At 25.7% G+C, this 23,949-nt stretch overlaps 7 protein-coding genes across 7 annotated transcripts; 6 read left to right on the top strand and 1 right to left on the bottom strand.

The window, feature by feature from the left end:
• Nucleotides 1-1,747: 1,747 nt before the first annotated feature.
• LOC122856882 (transmembrane emp24 domain-containing protein 2-like) lies at nt 1,748-3,017 on the top strand. The gene is made up of 3 exons (XM_044158765.1): nt 1,748-1,996; nt 2,080-2,414; nt 2,785-3,017. The coding sequence occupies exons 1-3, from the start codon at nt 1,870-1,872 to the stop codon at nt 2,932-2,934; spliced, it is 612 nt and encodes a 203-aa protein (XP_044014700.1). The 5' UTR covers nt 1,748-1,869; the 3' UTR covers nt 2,935-3,017.
• LOC122856840 (KICSTOR complex protein kaptin-like) lies at nt 2,857-4,950 on the bottom strand. The gene is made up of 5 exons (XM_044158703.1): nt 4,834-4,950; nt 4,508-4,724; nt 4,007-4,436; nt 3,729-3,941; nt 2,857-3,659 (listed from the first exon to the last, which is right to left on the bottom strand). The coding sequence occupies exons 1-5, from the start codon at nt 4,846-4,848 to the stop codon at nt 3,275-3,277; spliced, it is 1,260 nt and encodes a 419-aa protein (XP_044014638.1). The 5' UTR covers nt 4,849-4,950; the 3' UTR covers nt 2,857-3,274.
• Nucleotides 4,951-5,940: 990 nt separating this feature from the next.
• LOC122856182 (SET and MYND domain-containing protein 4-like) lies at nt 5,941-8,088 on the top strand. The gene is made up of 3 exons (XM_044157876.1): nt 5,941-5,971; nt 6,093-7,013; nt 7,211-8,088. The coding sequence occupies exons 1-3, from the start codon at nt 5,941-5,943 to the stop codon at nt 8,086-8,088; spliced, it is 1,830 nt and encodes a 609-aa protein (XP_044013811.1).
• Nucleotides 8,089-9,476: 1,388 nt separating this feature from the next.
• Nucleotides 9,477-12,040, top strand: LOC122856788 (SET and MYND domain-containing protein 4-like). The gene is made up of 2 exons (XM_044158629.1): nt 9,477-10,618; nt 10,716-12,040. The coding sequence occupies exons 1-2, from the start codon at nt 9,793-9,795 to the stop codon at nt 11,594-11,596; spliced, it is 1,707 nt and encodes a 568-aa protein (XP_044014564.1). The 5' UTR covers nt 9,477-9,792; the 3' UTR covers nt 11,597-12,040.
• A 945-nt stretch (nt 12,041-12,985) lies between these two features.
• Nucleotides 12,986-15,168, top strand: LOC122856181 (SET and MYND domain-containing protein 4-like). Its single transcript, XM_044157875.1, has 3 exons — nt 12,986-13,010; nt 13,121-14,182; nt 14,264-15,168. The coding sequence occupies exons 1-3, from the start codon at nt 12,986-12,988 to the stop codon at nt 15,166-15,168; spliced, it is 1,992 nt and encodes a 663-aa protein (XP_044013810.1).
• A 1,071-nt stretch (nt 15,169-16,239) lies between these two features.
• LOC122856180 (SET and MYND domain-containing protein 4-like) lies at nt 16,240-18,950 on the top strand. The gene is made up of 5 exons (XM_044157874.1): nt 16,240-16,264; nt 16,392-16,906; nt 16,979-17,348; nt 17,538-18,152; nt 18,943-18,950. Exons 1-5 carry the CDS (start codon nt 16,240-16,242, stop codon nt 18,948-18,950), a joined length of 1,533 nt encoding a protein of 510 aa, XP_044013809.1.
• A 552-nt stretch (nt 18,951-19,502) lies between these two features.
• Nucleotides 19,503-23,063, top strand: LOC122856753 (transcription elongation factor SPT5-like). The gene is made up of 2 exons (XM_044158560.1): nt 19,503-22,490; nt 22,592-23,063. The coding sequence occupies exons 1-2, from the start codon at nt 19,530-19,532 to the stop codon at nt 22,823-22,825; spliced, it is 3,195 nt and encodes a 1,064-aa protein (XP_044014495.1). The 5' UTR covers nt 19,503-19,529; the 3' UTR covers nt 22,826-23,063.
• The last annotated feature ends 886 nt before the right edge of the window (nt 23,064-23,949 follow it).

The raw sequence follows: 23,949 nt of genomic DNA, 5'->3' as shown, positions 1-23,949 counted from the left end.
GTGGGGTTTGATGAGATCGCCCACGACGCGCCCTTTTCTTCACGCAATATTACAATCACCCACCCAATATTATACTATTATTATATTCCTTCCCTTTAAATGGTGCATGGCAGAAATTTTTTCTTTTTTTTTTTTTTTTTGTTTTTTCAATATTTCTTTTTTTGTCGAGGCGACATCGACCGCGAGAACACGAGAGAAAAATGAGCGGAAATGATACTGCTGATTTCACTTGGTAGATTATTTTTTTTTTTTTTTTCTTTTTTTCCATTAGAAGAAATAAAAAAAAAAAAAAAATTCATATTTACTTGTTTAATATACTTGCGTGTTTTTAGAATGATTGGTTGAATATTATTATTTTTTTTTTTCTTTTGAATAATTTGATATCAATAGAAATGTTTCTTTTAAAATTTTATTTTTGATGGATTTGTATTTTTTATTATATTGTACTTATTAATATTTTTTTTATGTCAAAATTTAATTTCGTGATTTTTTTTTTTTTCATATTGACTTTTTGTTGTTGTTTTTTTTTTTTTGTATACTAGTAGAAACATAAATGGGTGAAATGAAATTTAATAAAGTCGAATATTTTAATGATATTTCTGAAGAAAATATAATTATACTTGAAGCTTGAAGCAATTTTCTTCAAGATATACTTGGTCTCACGTTATTTATATTCATTTATTTCAAAGACAAATTGCTCGCTTCCAATTAGAGTTAATTTGGCTAACAGGCTGGAAATTTTACGACTTGCAATGAGGGAACAATGCCAGGAAGCTTTTTGTATGTGTTCTTGAATTTTGACAAGTACTCAAAACTTTTGCAATTATATACTCGATGTGTTTTGAAGGAGTTTGTTTTAGTCATTGTTGAATCAAAGTTGTATGTTTATGATATATCAAGTACATATTTTTTTAACAATACATTAGACAAGGATCAAATATAATTGTGCATCATGATGAAAATTTCTTTTATATATACACAACTCGCAATGAAAATCTTCATTTTAATTAAATTTTCTTGTATTTAAAAAAGAAATAAAATAAATATACAGCTCTATTAAAACTGAAAATAAAAAAACAATATTATAATTGTTTTAAATTTTTTTTTTAAATAAATTATAATACAAATGAAAATATCAATTGTAATTATTAAATCAAAAATTTTCTCAAACTAGTATTTTAATAATTAAACTAGTTTAATTGAAAATTTTTTTTTTTTTTTTCATTTCTGTACAATTAATAACCGTACTGTTTAAGTTACAAAACAAACAACGAGATTAAATTTTTTTTTTCTTCCATTTTTCAAGCTCAAATAACAAGTGAGCATAAAAGTTTGATTAAAAATTTTTATTTGACTTTATTTTTTGTTCAAATGCATTTATTATTATTCAACAATTCAAACTAAAAAAAAAAAAATTTAAACAATATTTTTTAAAAACTACATTTAAAATTTTTCAAGTATATTTTTTTTTCTATTTAAAATTTTTTTTAGATTCCCATTATTCATGTCAACCTATTATAAATTATTTAAATTATGTTTAATATTTTTTTTCTAATTAAATCGATACACGCGCGATTTATTTCGAATCACCCAAAAACAGCGGGAAAAATATATTCCACCGAGCGCTAGTGTTGTTTTCTTTAGAAAAAAAAAATATATAACCAGCAAAAGATAAGCTCGATTTCTTATCGAAAAAAAAAAAAAAACAATATCCCCTCTACAAAACCGGTAAAACGTGGCAGTTGTATGCACACAATTTGTACATACAACTTAACACACACACAAGCAAATTTACAAAGTTAAAAAAATTACACATCACTGTGTCATTAAATTATAGTAAATAAATATAAATAAATATATGAATTAACAATGAAGTTAATTGTATTATTTGCATTATTATGCACTTTAATTAATAATAGTTATGGTTATTTTATAACGGTTGATGCACATGCTGAGGAGTGTTTTTTTGACAAGTTGATGCAAGGCACAAAAATGGGTTAGTATATGTTTTATTATTACACGTCATATGGATAAACATACTTTCAAATGTATATTAATAAATTTTAATTAATAATTTAGGTTTAACATTTGAAATTGCTGAGGGTGGATTTTTGGATATTGATGTTACAATAACTGGACCAAGTGGACAAAGTATTTACAATGGTGAACGTGAAGAAAATGGAAAATATACATTTGCAGCAAGTGAAGCTGGTGAATATACATATTGTTTTAGCAATAAAAAAAGTACAATGACACCAAAAGTTGTTATGTTTAATGTTGATATTGTTGAACCATCAAAACCTGATGAGCATGCACCAGTTGTTGATGGTGAAAATCCAGTTAAATTGGATGATATGATTAAAGATCTTAGTTCAGCAATGTGGGAAGTTAAAAATGAACAAAATTATATGCAGGTAATGAACAATATTTTATTTACAATAATTATTTGTATAAATTAATATAAAAAAATATTTATTGTTAACTTTTATCCTTACAAAAGTGCAAAAAAATTAATTTAAAATTTGTTTATTTGATTATTCTTGAGATTTATTCATTTTAGGCTCTCGTTGTATTATTTATAATTAATTTATCTATAAGCAATTTAACAAGATTGATAAATTGTTTATTTTATTATTGAGAATTAATTATTTTTTGTATCTATATTGATCTTTTTTATTTTCCATATGGCATGTTGATATAAAATTACATTTTTCTATATTTTGCTTTATTGTTAAGTTATCATTTTTTATATTAATAATTTAATTTATTTGATGTTTATTTCAGGTTCGAGATCGCACACACAGAGAAATCAATGAAAATACAAATTTTCGTGTTGTTTTGTGGACTGTTTTTGAATCAGCAGTACTTATTTGTATAACACTTGGTCAAGTTTATTACCTCAAAAGATTTTTCGAAGTACGAAGAGTTGTATAAATTGTATAATATAATTTTTTTTTTTTCTTTTTTTTTTTCATTCACTTGATTATTAACAATTAGAATTATTTATCTAAAAAACTCATCATTTATTTTTATTTTTTTCTTTGTCATCAACAAGTTAAACCAAAAAGCAAAAAATAGTGACTTAAAAAAAAAAGCCTGATAATAATTGGTGTTTTCTCTTTTATAGAAAAAAAAAAAAAAATAAAAAAATTTGTGTAAATTTGTACTTGATTATTATAAAAATATAAATACAGCTATTAAATTTTTTTCAAAAAATAATATCATTTAACAATCTAAATATATTATATAAATTTTGATTTTTTTCTATTTTAATTTAGTCGATTATTTTGGTTTTACAATTATCATAATGCTTTGATAATTTAGCTAAACGTTTATCTAATATTTTTTGAATTTTTGATAAATCATGCTGTAATATATAAACACCACGTTGTGTCAATACAATTAATTCTTTCATACCATCATTTGTTATATCTAAATAAGACATTGAATAAACTGGTGAATCAAATTTTCTTTTATCACTTAATATCCATTTTTCATCACAATTAATTTTAAAAACATATATTTCATGTGTATAAGTACCCAATAAAATTTCATTAACACCATCCATATTAATATCAGCAACAATTGACGTCAATATACAATCAGCATTTTCCGTAACTAGGGTAAAATCATTTTTCAATCCATTTCTAAGTACATCCCTGAAAAAAAATGTATATTTAAAAACGAAATTACAATATTTCGATACCTAAAATAGATTATTTACTTACGAAAAAACAATTGTTCTATTTAATAAATTAACAATTAATATATCCAACACTTGTTTATCATCAATTGTTTTATTATTAAAGCGTGGAAATATTCTAACATTTGATATTGGACTTGCATATCTTAATTTCCATTCATCAATTATTTTTAGTGTTTCTATTTCGACAATTGTTATTTTAACTAGACCACATTGACAGCCAATAGCAGTTATTCTTCTACAAATAAAAAATTAAATTAACAAGTGTTTATTAAGGCTCAAAATAATAATTACATCAAGTACCTTTTATTATCATTATAATAATAAATATCAATCCACAATGCAAGAGCATTTAAATTAATAAATTCAGGAAAATATTTATCAATTTTTGATTCGACATATCCATGACTCAATTTGTCTTCACGTATCATATGAATTTGCAAATCATTACCAGATATTAGCCAGACAATTTCTTCATCAATATCTTTATCATAAATAAATGTATGATATAATAAATATGGTGTATATGATAGTTCAACTGTTAAACAATTTTGTGCAATTGTTTCGATTGATGATATACCACTATCACCATCACCAGATGTTTCTGAATATATATTTAAATATCTCTCCATGGTACCATCACCACTACGTTTTATTATTGTTATTCCAATAGCATATTCTTCTTCAAAATTTTTTTTATTATATCCATCAATTGATATTATTTCTGCACCATCTGTTAATAAATTCATCAAATCATTAATTATAATTTCATTTGTTTTTGTTTATTTTTTATTTCTAAATTACTTGGTATATATGTGAAAAGTAATTCTTTGACAATTGGTCGTAAAACATTATTTTCACGATCTGCTTCACATGAATATATTTTACGTTTTAATGATGCAACAAGTATTTTATTTGTTCCATTTGATGATGATAATTTTGACATTGAATAAATATTTCCCTGTGAGGTTAATGGAAAAAAATGTATGTTTATCAATGAATTCAAGTCACCATCATGTTTCTATGGAAAAATAGATAAATATTATTGTTAGTAATAATAAATTATACAAAATAAATATAAACATTAAATTGTTTTTGGTTTTTTTTTTTTTGTAAAAGCATGTATTTACCTTATTGTCAATCATTTTATAAATAAATAATTTCTGAGAATAAATATAAACATAATAGATATCAATTGATATTTGATATCAAATATCATGTATATTGTTGATGGTGTTGATGCTGTATGCGTGTGTTGGTGTTTATTTTTGTAAATAGAGAGAGATATTTTTTCTCTCTTCTGTCTCTCCTCTCTCGAAGATTAACCAGCAGATGGTGTATTAGTCTGTTTCCTATTCAATTTTTTATCATAAATTAATTTGAAATGAAAGATTGCGTCTTGAAATAAATTTTTTTACCAGATAGTTTGTACTAAAATGTCATTTTAATTTTGGTAATGCTAATTATTGTTAATTATTGAAATAATTAATAAAAAAAATTAACAATTAGAATAAAAAATCAACAGCTGACTGTATTGATAAAAAAAGCAATACATCAATGTAATTGCTTTTTTCATTTACAAAAAATATAAGAATGTTTTTTTCTATCAAACAAACTATTAATTTTTTCATTTCAATATTTATTATATTATTTGATAATTAATTATCATAGAAAAAAAACAATATTTTTAAATTCCCAAATGGTTTTTTGCGTTTGTTAAATTGTAAAATTTTAAATACTTGTTGCATAATTTTTTTTATTATTTATTATTGTATAAAAAATTGATTGTTATTGAGAGTGCATGATAAAATAGTTGGTGGGTCTAAAATTCCATTTGTTGGATATTTAAAAGTAAAATTTTATAATTGCTAAGTCTCTCTTTTTCCAACCGTGTTTATTTACATTAAACGAGTATCCCCATAAATTTGTCGATGATAAATCTATTATTATCAATATATTCATTGATGATTCATTCGTGGCAATTAATTTTTCTAGAAAATTATTCCTTTTCCAGTATTTTAGCCTACGTGTCTAGACCTATTGACTCGACCAATTCATTCGTCTCTCGTCTGTGCTCCAAGTTGCATCCAATAATTTTTAAAATATTCTTTTAAATTTAAACGCCATTAATTATTAAAAATTATTTAATCAGTATTAATTATTAACATTTAAATTACAACTTGAAAAATAAATTATCAGCTTTTTCGTGTTTTAATTATTATTAAAAATTAAAGAAAATGGACACAAGCATGCTTGAATCTGAAATAAGTAAGTAAAAATTTTCTTTTTATTTTTCTTTGTTAATTTTTTATTTTAATTAATATGTTACCTTGATAAAATTTTAATTCAAATAGATATTTATTTTTTTTATAATCTTTTATTGTTTAAGAGAGGAGAGAAAGAGTAAATAATCATGCAATTTTGTGGAGAGAATGGTTTAAAGTTTTTTTGACTGTTGTCGGTGCAAAAGGAGCTCTGCCAGTCCCTTTTAATCCAAAACTTAATTTCTTTCCAACACTAACAATAACTTCAAAAGACGCTCATCTTTCTGCATTATACAAGAAACAAGGAGATGTATATTTTAGAAAAGGAGAATTTATGATGGCTCATAAAAAATACACACAATGTATTACTCATGCTCCTGCTAAAAGTGATTTACTTGCAGTTGCTTATGGTTCTCGCGGGATCGTATTATGTTTTAATAATTATATGGAAGATTGTCTAATTGATATTGAACGAGCAAAGAAACATGGTTATCCTAATAGTCTAAAAGCAGAGTTGTTCATGTGGAAAGCAGCTGCCATGCAAAAACTTGGAAAGAAAAAAACATTAATCGATAGAGTTCTTGATCAAGCTAGTAGATGGCTTCGAAGTGATATTGATCGGGCAAAAATAATAAAAATAAGAGGAACAATAAATTCAATAAAATTGTCGGAAATCAAAAAGTTGAAGTGTTATAATCTTGATTTAACAAATGATGCATTACCACCTTTAAAGTCAAGAAATCCAACAGTACCTGGATTATCCAACTCAGTTGGATTAATGTACTCAGAAAAATATGGAAGGCATATTGTTGCAACTCAAGATATTAAAGCTGGTGATGTTATTGGCATTCAAAAGCCATATGCAAGTGTTGTAAAGATGAATATGAGGTACAATATATGCTGGCATTGTAAAGAACAAACTTGGACTAGTATACCATGTGATACTTGTAGCCAAGTTGTATTTTGTTCAGATGAATGTAAAAAACAAGCACAAGATAATTATCATGATATTGAGTGTGTTGTTTTGTGCCAAACAATGGCATTTGGTATGCGTGAATCCTTTTATGTTGCATTGAGACTTGTCATCATGGCACTTAAAGAAAACAACAATTCATTTGAAAATTTAAAGATACATACCGATAAAATTGATAACTTAAAAGGTAAAAAATTTAAAACAATAATTTACAAATTAACAAACTAATTTTTCATTTAATTTAATTTTTATATATTTTTATGTCAACAGATCCACTAACAAAGGGTTTTATTGAAGGCAAACTTGATCCAACAAAATTTGAAAGTGTTTATGGTTTGTGTGATCTATCATCATCATCAACAGCAAATGACCAATGTGTTACATATGTTGATGCTATTATAATGTTATATTATCTTGGTAAGAAAATTGAACTTTTTCAAGAGGATCGTCCAATTGAGTTATTGTCTTTTTTGATCAGTCAACAAAGTTTCGTTTTAATTGTTAAAAGATTTCTAACTCTAGTACAATATAATTCATGTAATTATTCACTATTAACAAGTAAAAGAAGTCTTACAATAGCATCATTAATAGAACCAAGTTTCAGCTTTTTTAATCACAGTTGTTGTTCAAATGTAATACGTACTCATCGTAATGGAAATTTAGCTATTATAGCCATACGTCCAATTAAAGAAGGTGAACAAGTATTTGCTAATTATGGTGCATATTGGTTTTGGCAAAGTAGAGAAGATCGTCATAAACAATTACAACGTTTCCATTTTACATGTGATTGTGAAGCTTGTGAGGGAGATTGGTCAATACCTGAAGTCCTTAAGACACCAGAGATAGTTAAGAATAAAAGCTTTACTCATGGTGGTCCATACATGAATAAAGAACTTTTAGGAATACTTCATGAATATATCACAGTCTGTACATATGCTCTTGCTTATATTAAACTAAATAAGGGACGATATCATGTTGCCAAACTTGTTGGTGATTTTGCCAAATTTCTTAACAAAGAATATAAAAATTATAATAATCAATCATATGAAGTTTTTAGAGTTGGAAAATTCATTGAGGAATTGTATATGTTATTAGAAAAATTATTTTTCTGTTTATCTGGTAAAATTGATTATCCACCACTTGAATAAGTTTGTAAATATTTTTTTTTTTTTTAAATTTAATTTGACGATGAAAATTCAATTTAATAGACTATTTTGTATTGTATATTTTCAAGGTCTAATTTATACACATATTGTATGTTTTCATTTTCAAAATTATTTTCCATTAATTTGTATAAGGAAAACAGCTTTTCAATTTCTTAAAATACAATGTATTTTTTTTTTTTTCTATTTTATAATTGTAATGAGTATTTATATACAATTTTAATTTGATATTTTAATATTAATTTTTGACTCGAAAAAATATTATGTTTGAAACACAATATTATTTGAATTTATTCATTTAATTCAAAAAAAAAATTAATTATTACTGTAAAATAAAAATAACATAAATTTTTGTAAAATTAATTAAGTATTTGTCTCAATAAATAACAAATTTTCAATTATTATTTGAAAATTAATATAATAATAAAATGTTGTTTTATTTTTTTTTATATTAAAAGAAAAAAAAAGTAATATTTATTTAATCTTAATTATCAAATAAAAAACTATTTATTTATAATTAATATTTTATTATGTATGTCGTATAAAAATTGAATCATAGCTATCACTTAAAAAAAAAACAAATAAGAACATTGTTTGTCTGCTAGATTAACAATCGCTTGTTTACCAGTGGGTTTATATTAAAATGTCATCCTAATCTTGGTGATACTAATTATTTTTAATTATTAAAATTATGAATAGAAAAAATTAATATAATTTCTTTGTTTATTTACAAAAAAATATGAGAGCTTTTTTTTCTATTAAGTAAACTATTATTTTTTTTATTTTAATAATTAGTATTTCATTTAAAAATTGATTATCATAAAAAAATACAATATTATGAAATTACTTCATCGTTTTTTGCGTTTGTTAAATCGTAAAATTAAAAAAACTTATTGAATAATTTCTTTTATTGATTGTTTATAATTTAATTTGCTGGATATTCAAAAGTAAAATTTTAAAATTACTAAGTCTCTACTTTTCCAACCGTGTTTATTTACATTAGACGACTATCCCCTTAAATTTGTCGATGACAAATCTATTATTATCAATATATTCATTGATGATTCATTCGTGCAATTAATTTTTCTAGAAAATTCTTCTTTTCCAGTATTTTAGCCTACGTGTCTAGACCTATTGACTCGACCAATTCATTCGTCTCTCGTCTGTGCTCCAAGTTGCATCAAATAATTTTTAAAATATTCTTTTAAATTTAAACGCCATTAATTATTAAAAATTATTTAATCAGTATTAATTATTAACATTTAAATTACAACTTGAAAAATAAATTATCAGCTTTTTCGTGTTTTAATTATTATTAAAAATTAAAGAAAATGGACACGCTTGAATTTGAAATAAGTAAGTAAAAAATTTTCCTTTTTTTTTTTTTTTTTCTTTTTTAAATTTTTAAGTGAATTAAAATGTTATCTTGACAAAATTTTAATTAAATAAATATTTTTTTTTTTTTTATAATCTGCTTCAGAGAGCATAGAAGAAGTAAATCATCATGCAATTTCGTGGAGAGACAAGCTTCAAGCTTTTCTGATTGATGTCAGAAAAAATGGAGCTCGGTCAGTCCATTTTGATCCAGAACTTAAATTCTTTCCAACAATAATAACAACTCCAAAAAACGCTAAACTTTCTGCATTATACAAAGAACAAGGAGATGTATATTATCAAGAAGGAGAATATATGATGGCTCACAAAAGATACACACAATGTATTACTCATGCTCCTGCTGGAAGTGATTACCTTTCACTTGGTTATGGTTATCGGGGAATTGCATTATATTTCGGTAATTATATGAGTGATTGTCTGCTTGATCTTGAACGAGCATTAAACAATGGTTGTCCTGATGGATTAAAATCAGAATTCTTCACGTGGAAAGCAGCTGCCATGCAAGAACTTGGAATGAAAAAATCATTAATCAAAAGAGCTCTTTTACAAGCTCATCAATGGATTCCAAATATTCATGATTATGAAGAAAAGATAAGAATAGAAAGAAGACTAGAAACAATGAAATTGTGGAAAACCGACAAGTTGAAGTGTTATAGTCTTGATTTTGAAGATGCTGCATTACCACCTTTAAAGTCAAAAAATCGTATGGTACCTGGATTATCCAAGTCAGTTGAATTGAAATGTTCGCTAAAATATGGAAGACATGTTGTTGCGACTCGAGATATTGGAGCTGGTGATATTATTGGCATTCAAAAGCCATACGCCAGTGTTGTCAAGATGAATATGAGGTACAATATATGCTGGCATTGTAAAAAACAAACTTGGGCTAGTGTAGCATGTAATAGTTGTAGCCAAGTTGTATTTTGCTCAGATGATTGTAAAAAACAAGCACAAGATAATTATCATGATATTGAGTGTCGTGTTTTGAGCCAAATAATGGCTTTTGGTGTGTGTGAATACGTTTATGTTGCATTAAGACTTGTCATCATGGCATTTAAACAATCCAAAAATTCATTTGTTCAATTAAAGGAAACTACCGATAAAATTGATAAATCAGAAGGTAAAAAATTTAAAACAATAATTTACAAATCAACAAATTAATTTTGCATTTAATTACAGTCGTTTAATTTATTTTGTATATTTTTTCATGTCAACAGATGTACTCACGTGGGGTTTCATCAAAGGCAAACTTGATCCAACAAAATTTGAAAGTGTTTATGGTTTGTGTGATCCATCATCACCATCAACAATGGCAGATCAACGATATTCTACATTTGAGGATGCTATTATAATGTCATATTATCTTGGTCAGAGAATTAAACTTTTTCAAGAGGATCGTCCAATTGAGTTATTGCCTTTTGTAAGGATTCAAAAAGATTTCGTTTCTATTGTTGACAGATTTCTAACACTAGCACAATTTAATTCATTCAATTATTCAGTATTATCAACTAATAAAGGTGTACCAATGGCATCATTAATAGTACCAAGTTTTAGCTTTTTTAATCACAGTTGTTGTTCAAATATAATACGTACTTATCGTGATGGAAATTTAGCTATTATAGCCATACGCCCAATTAAAACGGGTGAACAAGTATTTGATAATTATGGTGCATATTGGTTTTTGCAAAGTAGAGAAGATCGTCAAAAACAATTACAACGTTTTCAATTTACATGTGATTGTCAAGCTTGTGAAGAAAATTGGTCAATACCTGAAGACCTTGAGGCAGTCGAGATAGTTGAGAATAAAAGCTTTACTCATGGTGGTCCATACATGAATAAAGAACTTTTAGGAATAATTGAAAAATATGTCACAGTCTGTAAAACTGCTTTTAATTATATTCGAGTGAATAATGGACAATTTCCTAGTGCCAAACTTATTGCTGATTTTACAAAATTTCTTAACAAAGAATATAAAAATTATAATAATCAATCATATGAAGTTTTTAAAGTTGGAAGATACATTGAGGAATTGTATGTGATATCACAAAATATCTTTTTCTATTTACCTGGTGAAATTGGTTATTCACCACTTGAATAAGTTTGTAAATATTTTTTTTTTTTTTTAAATTTAATTTGACGATGAAATTTCAATTCAATAGACTATTTTGTATTGTATATTTTCAAGGTCTAATTTATACACATATTGTATGTTTTCATTTTCAAATTATTTTCCATTAATTTGTATGAGGAAAACAGCTTTTAAATTTCTTAAAATACAATGTTTTTTTTTTTTTTCTATTTTATAATTGTAATGAGTATTTATATACAATTTTAATTTATTATTTTAATATTAATTTTTGACTCGAAAAAATATTATGTTTGAAACACAATATTATTTGAATTTAATTATTTAATTCAAAAAAAAATTAATTAATAATGTAAAATAAAAATAACATAAATTTTTGTAAAATTAATTAAGTATTTGTCTCAATAAATAACAAATTTTTCAATCATTATTTGAAAATTAACATAATAAAAAAAAGTTGTTTTATTTTTTATATTGAAAGAAAAAAAAAGTAATATTTATTTAATCTTAATTATCAAGTGAAATAATATTTATTTGAAATTAATATTTTAATTATGTTTGTTGTATAAAAATTAAATCAAAACTATATCATTTGAAAAGAAAAAAAAACTTTAGAACATTCTTTGTCGGCTAGATTCATAATTGCGGGTTGAAATAAAATTTTTTACTAATTCGTTTGTATTAAAATGTCATCTGAATTTTAGTAATGCTAATTATTGTTAATTATAAAAATTATAAATGAAAAAAAATGATAATCTTATTTTATAACAATTTTAGTAAATTATTGATTTTTTTCTTCTAATATTTAGTATTCTATTTGATAATTAATTATCATAGAAAAATACAGTATTTTAAAATTCCCAACATGACTTTTGCGTTGTTAAATTGTAAAATTAAAAAAACTTGTTGAATAATTTTTACATTAATTTTTTTTTTGTACATAAAATTAATTGTTATTGAGAGTGCATGATAAAATAGTTGGCGTGTCTAAAATTCCATTTGTTGGATATTCAAAAGTAAAATTTTAAAATTGCTAAGTCTCTCTTTTTCCAACCGTGTTTATTTACATTAGACGATTATCCCCATAAATTTGTCGATGACAAATCTATTATTATCAATATATTCATTGATGATTCATTCGTGGCAATTAATTTTTCTAGAAAATTCTTCTTATCCAGTATTTTAGCCTACGTGTCTAGACCTATTGACTCGACCAATTCATTCGTCTCTCGTCTGTGCTCCAAGTTGCATCAAATAATTTTTAAAATATTCTTTTAAATTTAAACGCCATTAATTATTGAAAATTATTTAATCAGTAATAATTATTAACATTTAAATTACAACTTGAAAAATAAATTATCAGCTTTTTCGTGTTTTAATTATTATCAAAAATTAAAGAAAATGAACACGCTTGAATCTGAAATAAGTAAGTAAAAATTTTCCTTTTTTTTTTTTTTTTTCTTTGTTGAATTTTTCAATTAAATTAATTTTTTTTAATAAAATTTTAATTCAATAAATATATTTTTTTTTATTCAGAGAGAAGAGAACGAGTAAATATTCATGCAATTTTGTGGAAAGCCAAGCTTGAGGCTGCACTGACTGCTGGACTTTTCTCGAAGCGACGTAATCGACCAAGTTGGTTTAGACCAAAGAAACTCAATATTGATCAAGATGTCCAACTTTTTCCGACAATAACAATAAATTCAAAAGATGCTATACTTTCTGAATTATACAAAAAAGTAGGAGATTTATATTTTCAAGATGGAGAGTATATGATGGCTCACAAAAGATACACACAATGTATTACTCAATGTCCTACTGGAAGTCATTTACTTGCATTTGGTTATGCTGCTCGCAGTATTGCATTATTTTATGGTAATTTTATGAGTGATTGTCTAATTGATATTGAACGAGCAATACAACATGGTTATCCTGATGGATTAAAATCAGAATTGTACATGTGGAAAGCATCTGCCATGAAAGAACTTAAAATGGAAAGAAAATTAATCAAAAAAACTGTTGATCAAGCTCGTGGATGGCTTGTAAATATTGCTGATGATCAACTAAGAATACACATGAAAAATAGAATTGATTCATTAAATTTGCTGAAAACCGACAAGTTAAATTGTTTTAGTCTTGATTTTCAAGATGCTGCATTACCATCTTTAAAGTCAAGAAATCCAACAGTACCTGGATTATCCAACTCGGTTGGATTGGAATACTCAAAAAAACATGGAAGGCATGTTGTTGCAACTCAAGATATTAAAGCTGGTGATGTTATTGGCATTCAAAAGCCATACGCAAGTGTTGTCAAGATGAATGTGAAGTACAATGTATGCTGGCATTGTAAAAAACAAACTTGGACTAGTATACCATGTGATACTTGTAGCCAAGTTATATTTTGCTCAGATGATTGTAAAAAACAAGCACAAGATAATTATCATGCTATTGAGTGTCTTGTTTTATGCCAAGCAATGGCTTTTGGTGTACGTGAATGCGTTTATACTGCATTGAGACTTGTCATCATGGCACTTAAACAATCCAACAATTCATTTGAAAAATTAATGGAAACTGTCCATGAAATTGATAACCCAACAGGTAAAAAATTTAAAACAATAATTTACAAATCAACAAATTAATTTTACATTGATTTTTTTTTATATATTTTTATGTCAACAGATCCACTAACAAAGGGTTTTATTGAGGGCAAACTTGATCCAACAAAATTTGAAAGTGTTTATGGTTTGTGTGATCTATCACCATTATCATATTCATCACGAACAGCAAAACAACGATATTCTTCACTTGCTGATGCTATTATATTGTCATATTTTCTTGGTAAGAAAATTGAATATTTTCAAGAAGATTGTACAATTGATTTATTGACTTTGGTGACTAGTCAAAAATATTCAGACCTCATTACGATTGCTAACAAATTTATGAATGTAACACAATTTAATGCATTTAATTATACACTATTATCTTCACACTCTGGAGGCCCTGTATTAATGGCATCATCAATAATACCAAGTATGAGTTTTTTTAATCACAGTTGTTGTCCCAACGTAATACGTACTTATCGTGATGGAAATTTAGCTCTTATAGCCATACGTCCAATTAAAAAGGATGAACAAGTATTTATAAAATATGGTGCATATTGGTTTTTCCTTAATAGAAAAGCTCGCCATGAATTATTAGGACGTTATCAATTTACATGTGATTGTGAAGCTTGTGAGCGAGATTGGTGCCTCGCTGATGACCTTATTACTGCACCAGCAATGCTTGAAAATAAAAGTTTTACTCATGGTGGTCCATATATGAGTAAGGATATTTTAGCAACAATTACTAAATATGTCAAAGCCTGTAAAACAGCTGTACATCATGCTCAAACAAGTAATGAACCATATCCCATTGCCAGAATTGTTTCTGAATTTACAACATTTCTTAACAAAGAATATGAAAATTATTGTAATGGTTCACATGAAGTTTTTAGAGTTGGAAAATTCATTGAGGATTTGTATTTGTTATCACAAAAATGCTTTTCCTTTTTACCTGGTGAAACTGATTATCCAGCACTTGAATAAATTTGTAAATATTTTTTTTTTTTTTTTAAATTTAATTCGACAAAGAAAATTCAATTCAATAGACTATTTTGTATTGTTATTTTCAAGGTCTAATTTATACACATATTGTATGTTTTCATTTTCAAAATTATTTTCCATTAATTTGTATAAGGAAAACAGCTTTTCAATTTCTTAAAATACAATGTAATTTTTTTTTTTTTCTATTTTATAATTGTAATGATTATTTACATACAATTTTCATTTGATATTTTTTAATATTAATTTTTGCCTCGAGAAAATATTATGTTTGAAACAAAATATTATTTGAATTTAATAATTTAATTTAAAACAAAACAATAATTTAAAATAAAAATAAGATGAATTTTTGTAAAATTAATTAAGTATATTTGTTTCAATAAATAACAGGTTTTCAATAATTATTTGAAAATTAATATAATAATAAAATGTTGTTTTATTTTTTTTTTTTTTTTTCTAAATGAAAATTAATTTTTATTTAATCTTGATTATTAAGTGGAATGAGAATTATGATTAATTTATATTTAATTGTGTATGTAGTATTAAAAAATAAATCGAAACTATTAGTTTAAAAAAAAATACAATATTTTAAAATTCTCAAATCGTTTTTCGCGTTTGTTGAATTGTGAAAAATAATAATTTAAAAAACTTGTTAGAAAAAGTACTATTTTAAAAAGTAAAATTTTAAAATTGCCAAGTCTCTACTTTTTCAACCATGTTTATTTACATTAGAGGATTATTAATTTGTCCATGATAAATCTATTATTATCAATATATTCATTGATGATTCATTCGTGGCAATTATTTTTTCTAGAAAATTATTCCTTTTCCAGTATTTTAGCCTACGTGTCTAGACCTATCGACTCGACCAATTCATTCGTCTCTCGTCTGTGCTCCAAGTTGCATCAAATAATTTTTAAAATATTCTTTTAAATTTAAACGCCATTAATTATTGAAAATCATTTAATCAGTAATAATTATTAACATTTAAATTACAACTTGAAAAATAAATTATCAGCTTTTTCGTGTTTTAATTATTATTAAAAATTAAAGAAAATGGACACGCTTGAATCTGAAATAGGTAAGTAAAAAATTTTCCTTTTTTTTTTTTTCTTTGTCTTTGTTGAATTTTTCAATTAAATAAATTTTTTTTAATAAAATTTTAATTCAATAAATTTTTTAATTTTTTTTTTTTTTAACTGTTTCAGAGAAAAGAGAACGAGTAAATGATTATGCAAGGTTGTGGAAAATCAAGCTTGAAGCTGCGCTGACTGGTGGAATTTTCTTGAAGCGAAATACTCCACCAAGTGAAAATGGACCTAGGAAACTCAGTGTTGATCCAGAACTTGAATTCTTTCCAACAATAACAATAAATTTAAAAGACATTAACCTTTCTGCATTATACAAAAAAGAAGGAGATGTATATTTTCAAGCACAAGAATTTATGATGGCTCACAAAAGATACACACAATGTATTACTCATGTTCCTACTGGAAGTCATTTACTTGCATTTGGCTATGCCAATCGCAGTATTGCATTATTTTATAGTAATTATATGAGTGATTGTCTTATTGATATTGAACGAGCAATACAACATGGTTATCCTGATGAATTCAAAGCAGAATTGTACATGTGGAAAGCAAGTGCCATGAAAGAACTTAAAATGGAAAAAAAATTAATCAAAAATACTGTTGCAGAAGCTCGTAGATGGCTTCCAACTATTGTTAATAATGATGAACAAAAAAAAATGATAATTGAAAGAATTGATTCAATAAAATTGCCAAAAACCCAACAGTTGAATAGTTTAAACCTTAACTATGAAGATACTGCATTACCACCTTTAAACTCAAGAAATCCAATAGTACCTGGATTATCTAACTCAGTTGGATTGAAATGCTCGGAAAAATATGGAAGGCATATTGTTGCAACTCAAGATATTAAAGCTGGTGATATTATTGGCATTCAAAAGCCATATGCAAGTGTTGTCAGGATGAATGTAAGGTACAATGTTTGCTGGCATTGTAAAAAACAAACTTGGACTAGTATACCATGTGATACTTGTAGCCAAGTTGTATTTTGTTCAGATGAATGTAAAAAACAAGCACAAGATAATTATCATGATATTGAGTGTGTTGTTTTGAGCCAAATAATGGCTTTTGATGTGCGTGAATGCGTTTATATTGCATTGAGACTTGTCATCATGGCACTTAAACAATCCAACAATTCATTTGAAAATTTAAAGAAACTTACTGATAAAATTGATAAATCAGAAGGTAAAAAATTTAAAACAATAATTCACAAATTAACAAATTAATTTTACATTGATTTTTTTTTATATATTTTTATGTCAACAGATCCACTAACAAAGGGTTTTATTGAAGGCAAACTTGATCCAACAAAATTTGAAAGTGTTTATGGTTTGTGTGATCCATCATCATCAACAACAGCAAATCAGCAATGTATTACATATGTTGATGCTATTATAATGTCATGTTTTCTTGGTAAGAGAATTGAATTTTTTCAAGAAGATGGTGCGATTGAGTTATTGGCTTTTATGAAGAATAAAAAAAATTTAGACCTTATTGAGCTTGCCAAAAAATTTATAAATGTAACACTATTTAATGCATATCAGTATCCACTATTTTGTGGACAATTAGGAAAAGATGTATCACTGGCAACATTAGTAATACCAAGTTTGAGTTTTTTCAATCACAGTTGTAGTTCAAATGTAATACGTACTCATCGTGATGGAAATTTAGCTATTATAGCCATACGTCCAATTAAAAAGGGTGAACAAGTATTTACTAATTACGGTGCTTTATGGTTTCGTCAAGGTAAAAAAGAACGTCATGATCATTTAGAACGTTTTCAATTTACATGTGATTGTGAAGCTTGTGAGGGAGATTGGTCAACATCTAAAGACCTTCTTGCAGCAGTCATAATTAAGAATAAAAGTTTTACTCATGGTGGTAAATATATGAGTAAAGAACTTTTAGAATTAATTACTAAATATAACAAAGCCTGTTTTACAGCTATAGATCATGTTCTAAAAAATAATCGACCATATTCTGTTGCCAGAGTTATTACTGATTTAACAAAATTTCTTAACAAAGAATATAAAAATTATAATAATCAATCACATGAAGTTTTTAAAGTTGGAAAATTCATTGAGGATGTTTATGTGGTATCACAAAAGTTCTTTTTCTGTTTACCTGGTAAATTAGATTATCCAGCACTTGAATAAATTTGTAAATATTTTTAATTTTTTTTTTTAAATTTAATTTGACGATGAAATTTCAATTCAATAGACTATTTTGTATTGTATATTTTCAAGGTCTAATTTATACACATATTGTATGTTTTCATTTTCAAAATTATTTTCCATTAATTTGTATAAGGAAAATAGCTTTTCAATCTCTTAAAATACAATGTATTTTTTTTTTTTTTTCTATTTTATAATTGTAATGAGTATTTATATACAATTTTAATTTGATTATTTTAATATTAATTTTTGACTCGAGAAAATATTATGTTTGAAACAAAATATTATTTGAATTTATTAATTTAATTTAAAAAAAAAAATTAATTATTATTGTAAAATAAAAATGACCTAAATTTTTGTAAAATTAATTAAGTATTTGTCTCAATAAATAACAAATTTTCAATCATTATTTGAAAATTAATATCATATAAAAATGTTGTTTTATTTTTTCTATTTCCTTAATGAAAATTAATTTTTATTTAACTTTAATTATTAAGTGGAATAAGAATTATAATTAATTTATATTTTTATTATGTTTGTAGTATAAAATCTAAATTAAAACTAAAAAAAAAAAATTAAATTGACTTCAGAACATGCAGCCTCAAGTGGTCTTAAGGGCCCCATAACTTTTGGAACAAAAAAAAAAAAACAGCTGACCAATGCTTGCCAATGCTACAAAAAAAAAAAAAAAAAAACACGTGAGAAAAAACGGTTAAGATCAATTAATCAATTTTCATATCAAATTATTCTATTTATTTGTAACAAAAACAAAATAATTTCCTTTGTCATAATCAAATTAAAAAAATACAATAATTTTCAATAATAGATTGAAAATAATTTATCAAACAATCATGTAAGTACTTTTTTTTTAATAAAAATTCTTTTTTTTTTATTGCAACATAACCCCCTCTTTTGATGAAAAAATATTAATGACTTTTTGTTTATTCAATAATTATTAACAATATATTAATAAAGACAAATAATCATTAAATATTTAATGTTAAAATTAAATAACTAATTTAGATGTATATTTTTACATTTTATTTTTTAGATTTCGAAAAAAAAAAACAAATTAAGCCAAACAATGTCTTCTAGTGCTTCTACTTCAGAAAGTGACTCTGATGACAATCGTCGTGTTGTAAAATCAAAGTCACGTTCAAAGACAACACAATTATTAAAAAAACGTAGACGCATATCTGATGACAAAGCTGAAGAAGCATCAAGTGATGAAACAAATTCACAAGACAGTGAAGAAGGATCAAGTGATGAAAGAAATTTACACGACAGTGAAGAAGAAGAAGACAATGATGATCGTCCATCTCATCAAATACGTAAAAAGAAAAAAAAAAGTCGTGTACAGGGATTTATTAATGATGAAGCTGAGGTAGATGATGACATTGATGATGATGAAGAAGAATGGGAAGAAGGTGCTTATGAACATGCAGTTAATGAAACTGATGAAGCTGGACCAACAGCTAGAGATATTGAGGGACGTAGAAGAATGGATAGTCTTTTAGAAAGTTATGATTCTGAAAATATTGAAGAATATTTTCAAAAAAAATATGCTGATCAACGAGAATTACAAAATCGTTTTGGTCATGGTTCTTGTATGTCTGATGAAATAAATCAAACATCACTTTTACCAGCAATAACTGATCCTAAACTTTGGTCAGTTAAATGTCGTATTGGTGAAGAAAAAAAAACAGCATTACTTTTAATGCGTAAATTTTTAACATATGCAAATACTGATAAACCACTACAAATAAAATCAGTAGTTGTTCCAGAATCAGCAAAAGGATATGTTTATATTGAGTCATATAAACAACCACATGTTAAAGCTGCAATTGAAGGTGTTTCTGCCTTAAATCAATACAAACAAGAGATGGTACCAATAAAAGAAATGACTGATATTATGAAAGTATTGAAGCTTAATGTTACTCTCAAACGTAATCAATGGGTCAGAATAAAACGTGGAATTTATAAAGATGACATTGCACAAGTTTATCATGTTGCTGAGTCTCAAAATAAAGTTGAATTAAAATTATTACCAAAGATTGATTACACGAGAATGCGTGGTGCATTAAAAACTGTAGCTCAAAATAATCCTGATGCACCAAAAAAAAAACCAAAACGTCCAACAACAGCAAAGCTTTTTGATCCAGAGGCAGTACGTGCAATTGGTGGTGAAGTTGTTAAAAATCATGATTTTTATGTATTTGAAGGAAATAAATATACCGAGAAAGGATTTTTAATAAAAAGTTTTCCATTAAATGCCATTAATTCTGATGGTGTACAGCCAACATTATCAGAATTAGAAAAATTTGAATTATCACCAGAAACAATTGCACTTGAACTTGGTGATCCTGGTACTGGTACAGCAACAAAATCAAATAATTGTTTTAGTACTGGTGATAATGTTGAAGTATGTGATGGTGAATTATTAAATCTTCGTGGTAAAATAACAGCAGTTGATGGTGATACAATAACAATAATGCCAAATCATGAAGATTTAAAAGAACCAATTGAATTTCATTCAAATGAATTACGTAAATATTTTGAACAAGGTAATCATGTTAAAGTTCAATGTGGCAAATATGAAGGAAATACTGGACTTGTTGTTAGAGTCGAAGATAATCGTGTTGTCGTATTATCAGATATATCAATACATGAAATAGAAGTATTACCTCAAAATTTACAACTATGTGGTAATGTTGCATCTGGTGTTGATAGTCATGGACAATATCAAATTAATGATCTTGTACAAATTGATGCACAAACAGTTGGTGTTATTGTACGTTTAGAACGTGATTGTTATCATATACTTTCAATGTATGAAAAAATTATAAAAGCAAAACCTGGAAGTATATCTAAAAAACATTCTTATCGTAAAACTGCACTTGATTGTCAACAAAATTCAATTCAAGTTAAAGATATTGTTAAAGTTATTGATGGACCACATTCAGGTGAAAAAGGTGAAATTAAACATTTATTTCAAAGTTTTGTATTTTTATATTCAAGAACATACGTACAAAATGGTGGAATATTTATTTGTAAAACAAGACATTTACAATTGGATGGTGGTATGAAAATTACACCATCATATAAATTATCAACTGGTTATATGTCACCAAGAATATCATCACCATCACCTGCTGGTAATTATAGACGTGGTGGTGGTGGACGTGGTAGTGGACGTGGTGGTATGCCAGGAAGAGATCGCACTGTAATAGGCCAAACAGTAAAAATAACTGGTGGACCATACAAAGGTCATATTGGTTTTGTTAAAGATGCAACAGATAGTCTTGCAAAAGTTGAATTACACTCAAAATGTCAAACAATATCTGTTGATCGTTCACATATTGCAATAGTTGGACAACCATCAAATCAAAAAAGTACAAATAATTTCTATTCAAAAAATAATACACAAACATCAATTGGTGATGGTAGCCAAACACCTCTTCATGGTGCATATGGATCTAAAACACCAATGTATGGTTCACAAACTCCAATGTATGATGTTGGTTCAAGAACACCTCATTATGGTTCAATGACACCAAATCATGATGGTTCAAGAACACCTGGTCAATCTGGTGCTTGGGATCCAACAGTTGCTAATACACCAGCTAGAAATAGTGATTTTGATAATGAAGAAGATTGGAGTGTATCATCAGTTGATGTTGGTGGTAGTGCATCTGCTATATGTGAAAATAGATCATATACACCAGAAACATCAAGTATGTATGGTTCAGAAGCAGATTATTCACCGTATGAACCATCAGCAAGTCCAGCACCTTCTGTTATTATGATTGAAAATAATTCAAACTGTTCAGGACCAAGTTCTTTGTCATCTAGTTTTACTGCTGAAAGTCCAACTTATAGTTATGGAATGCCATCACCAATTGGTGCATGTAGTCCAATGACATCAGCATCAGCTCATCAACGTTCAGCTGGTATGGCTGAATGGCTTACTGATGGTATTGTTGTTAAAGTCAACAGTAAATATCCTTCATTGACTGGTCAACATGGTGTTATTCGTGGCATATCGGTTAGTTGAAAATTTATCTCATTAAAAATATTTTATTTTAAATAAATAATTAATAATTTATTTATTAATATTTTTTTTGTTTTTTGTTTTTATAAATATAGGGTATAATGTGTGCAGTATTTCTTGTTGCTGAGGAAAGAGTTGTTAATTTGGGATATGATGAGTTGGAGCCAGTTGAACCTAAATCCAATGATCGAGTTAAAGTAATTATTGGACCAGATCGAGAAAGTATTGGATCAATTATGACAATTGAAAATAATGATGCTGTTGTTAAATTTCAAGCTGGTGCTTTGAAATTGTTGCCTCTTAAAAATCTTGGCAAATTGATGGACTAGATAATAATTTAAACGAGTTTTTTTTTTTCATTGACAACTCACCAAAGTTAATGTGAGTTGTTTATTATTATTATTATTACTATTATGTTTTTTTTTTTTTTTTTTATTTCGTATCTTTATACTTTCGTTAGTTTAAACATATGAAATACATAAACGTTGCTTAATAATAAACATTCTTTATTTTAAAAAAATGTTATTAAGTATTTCTTGCTAATAAATAAACAAATAATTTAATAAATTTTGATGTTTAAAATTTTATTTTTATTTTAATAATAAGCTACCAAATTTTGTTGTTGTAATTTTCATTTAAAAGAAAATTTATTTTCATAGATAAATTTATTTACTTTGAAAATAATATTTATTTTTATTTTCTTTATCAAATTGTCTTTTGTATTTTTCAAAATATCTAAACGTTTACAAAGCTTCAAGTTATTTTTAAAAATAAAATAAATACCTCAGTTGTGAGAAAAAAAAATAAATATTACAAAGGTGGAACTCTGATAATAAATTAAAATATCACCGTTGTTGTACAGCAAGGAAATTAAAAATACAGAAAATATATATTTTAATTTATCAAAAATTATTTTCATACCAACCAGTGTAGCCGAGCAAAGCGCACCGAATTTTCTCAGTGATATATTTTAATAAACTCACAAGTTTTCTCAACGATATTATTGAAAAAAAAATATTTAATTATTATTAATTGATTTTGTTATTAATAATAAAAAAAGTTGAATATTTAATAATGTCTAACGATAATAACGAAGATTTCATTGAAATAGACATGAATAATAATATCGCTGATCCAGTTGAAGTAGATATGAATAATAATATCGCAGATCCAGTTGAAGTAGATATGAATAATAATAATATCGCAGATCCAGTTGAATTAGATATGAATAATAATATCGCAGATCCAGTTGAATTAGATATGAATAATAATATCGCAGATCCAGGTGAAATAGATATGAATAATAATAATATCGATGATCCAGTTGAAATAGATATGAACAATAATATCGAGGAAAATTTTTTCAATGAAGAAAATGTAAGTTTATTTTTTTCAACAATTTATTAATCATTTAATTTTTATTTTATCATCAACAAATTTTTAAAACTCCATT

The sequence above is a fragment of the Aphidius gifuensis genome, linkage group LG5, assembly GCF_014905175.1.
Source record: "Aphidius gifuensis isolate YNYX2018 linkage group LG5, ASM1490517v1, whole genome shotgun sequence".
Classification (NCBI taxonomy): domain Eukaryota; kingdom Metazoa; phylum Arthropoda; class Insecta; order Hymenoptera; family Braconidae; genus Aphidius; species Aphidius gifuensis.
This window is presented reverse-complemented; position numbering and strand designations above follow the sequence as displayed.

What these genes read in the sequence shown, in the direction of transcription:
- LOC122856882 (XM_044158765.1), top strand. Translation starts at nt 1,870, where the DNA reads ATGAAGTTAATTGTATTATTTGCATTATTATGCACTTTAATTAATAAT. An exon ending in GATGCAAGGCACAAAAATGG is followed by an intron (nt 1,997 to 2,079) that starts GTTAGTATATGT and finishes TTAATAATTTAG; the next exon opens with GTTTAACATTTGAAATTGCT. An exon ending in ATGAACAAAATTATATGCAG is followed by an intron (nt 2,415 to 2,784) that starts GTAATGAACAAT and finishes TGTTTATTTCAG; the next exon opens with GTTCGAGATCGCACACACAG.
- LOC122856840 (XM_044158703.1), bottom strand. An exon ending in ACTTTTCACATATATACCAA is followed by an intron (nt 4,437 to 4,507) that starts GTAATTTAGAAA and finishes ATTTATTAACAG; the next exon opens with ATGGTGCAGAAATAATATCA. An exon ending in AATAGAACAATTGTTTTTTC is followed by an intron (nt 3,660 to 3,728) that starts GTAAGTAAATAA and finishes ATTTTTTTTCAG; the next exon opens with GGATGTACTTAGAAATGGAT.
- LOC122856182 (XM_044157876.1), top strand. Translation starts at nt 5,941, where the DNA reads ATGGACACAAGCATGCTTGAATCTGAAATAA. An exon ending in CATGCTTGAATCTGAAATAA is followed by an intron (nt 5,972 to 6,092) that starts GTAAGTAAAAAT and finishes TTATTGTTTAAG; the next exon opens with AGAGGAGAGAAAGAGTAAAT. An exon ending in GTGCCAAACAATGGCATTTG is followed by an intron (nt 7,014 to 7,210) that starts GTATGCGTGAAT and finishes TTATGTCAACAG; the next exon opens with ATCCACTAACAAAGGGTTTT.
- LOC122856788 (XM_044158629.1), top strand. Translation starts at nt 9,793, where the DNA reads ATGATGGCTCACAAAAGATACACACAATGTATTACTCATGCTCCTGCT. An exon ending in TAAAATTGATAAATCAGAAG is followed by an intron (nt 10,619 to 10,715) that starts GTAAAAAATTTA and finishes TCATGTCAACAG; the next exon opens with ATGTACTCACGTGGGGTTTC.
- LOC122856181 (XM_044157875.1), top strand. Translation starts at nt 12,986, where the DNA reads ATGAACACGCTTGAATCTGAAATAA. An exon ending in CACGCTTGAATCTGAAATAA is followed by an intron (nt 13,011 to 13,120) that starts GTAAGTAAAAAT and finishes TTTTTTATTCAG; the next exon opens with AGAGAAGAGAACGAGTAAAT. An exon ending in TGAAATTGATAACCCAACAG is followed by an intron (nt 14,183 to 14,263) that starts GTAAAAAATTTA and finishes TTATGTCAACAG; the next exon opens with ATCCACTAACAAAGGGTTTT.
- LOC122856180 (XM_044157874.1), top strand. Translation starts at nt 16,240, where the DNA reads ATGGACACGCTTGAATCTGAAATAG. An exon ending in CACGCTTGAATCTGAAATAG is followed by an intron (nt 16,265 to 16,391) that starts GTAAGTAAAAAA and finishes TAACTGTTTCAG; the next exon opens with AGAAAAGAGAACGAGTAAAT. An exon ending in GTAGATGGCTTCCAACTATT is followed by an intron (nt 16,907 to 16,978) that starts GTTAATAATGAT and finishes AAAACCCAACAG; the next exon opens with TTGAATAGTTTAAACCTTAA.
- LOC122856753 (XM_044158560.1), top strand. Translation starts at nt 19,530, where the DNA reads ATGTCTTCTAGTGCTTCTACTTCAGAAAGTGACTCTGATGACAATCGT. An exon ending in GTGTTATTCGTGGCATATCG is followed by an intron (nt 22,491 to 22,591) that starts GTTAGTTGAAAA and finishes TTATAAATATAG; the next exon opens with GGTATAATGTGTGCAGTATT.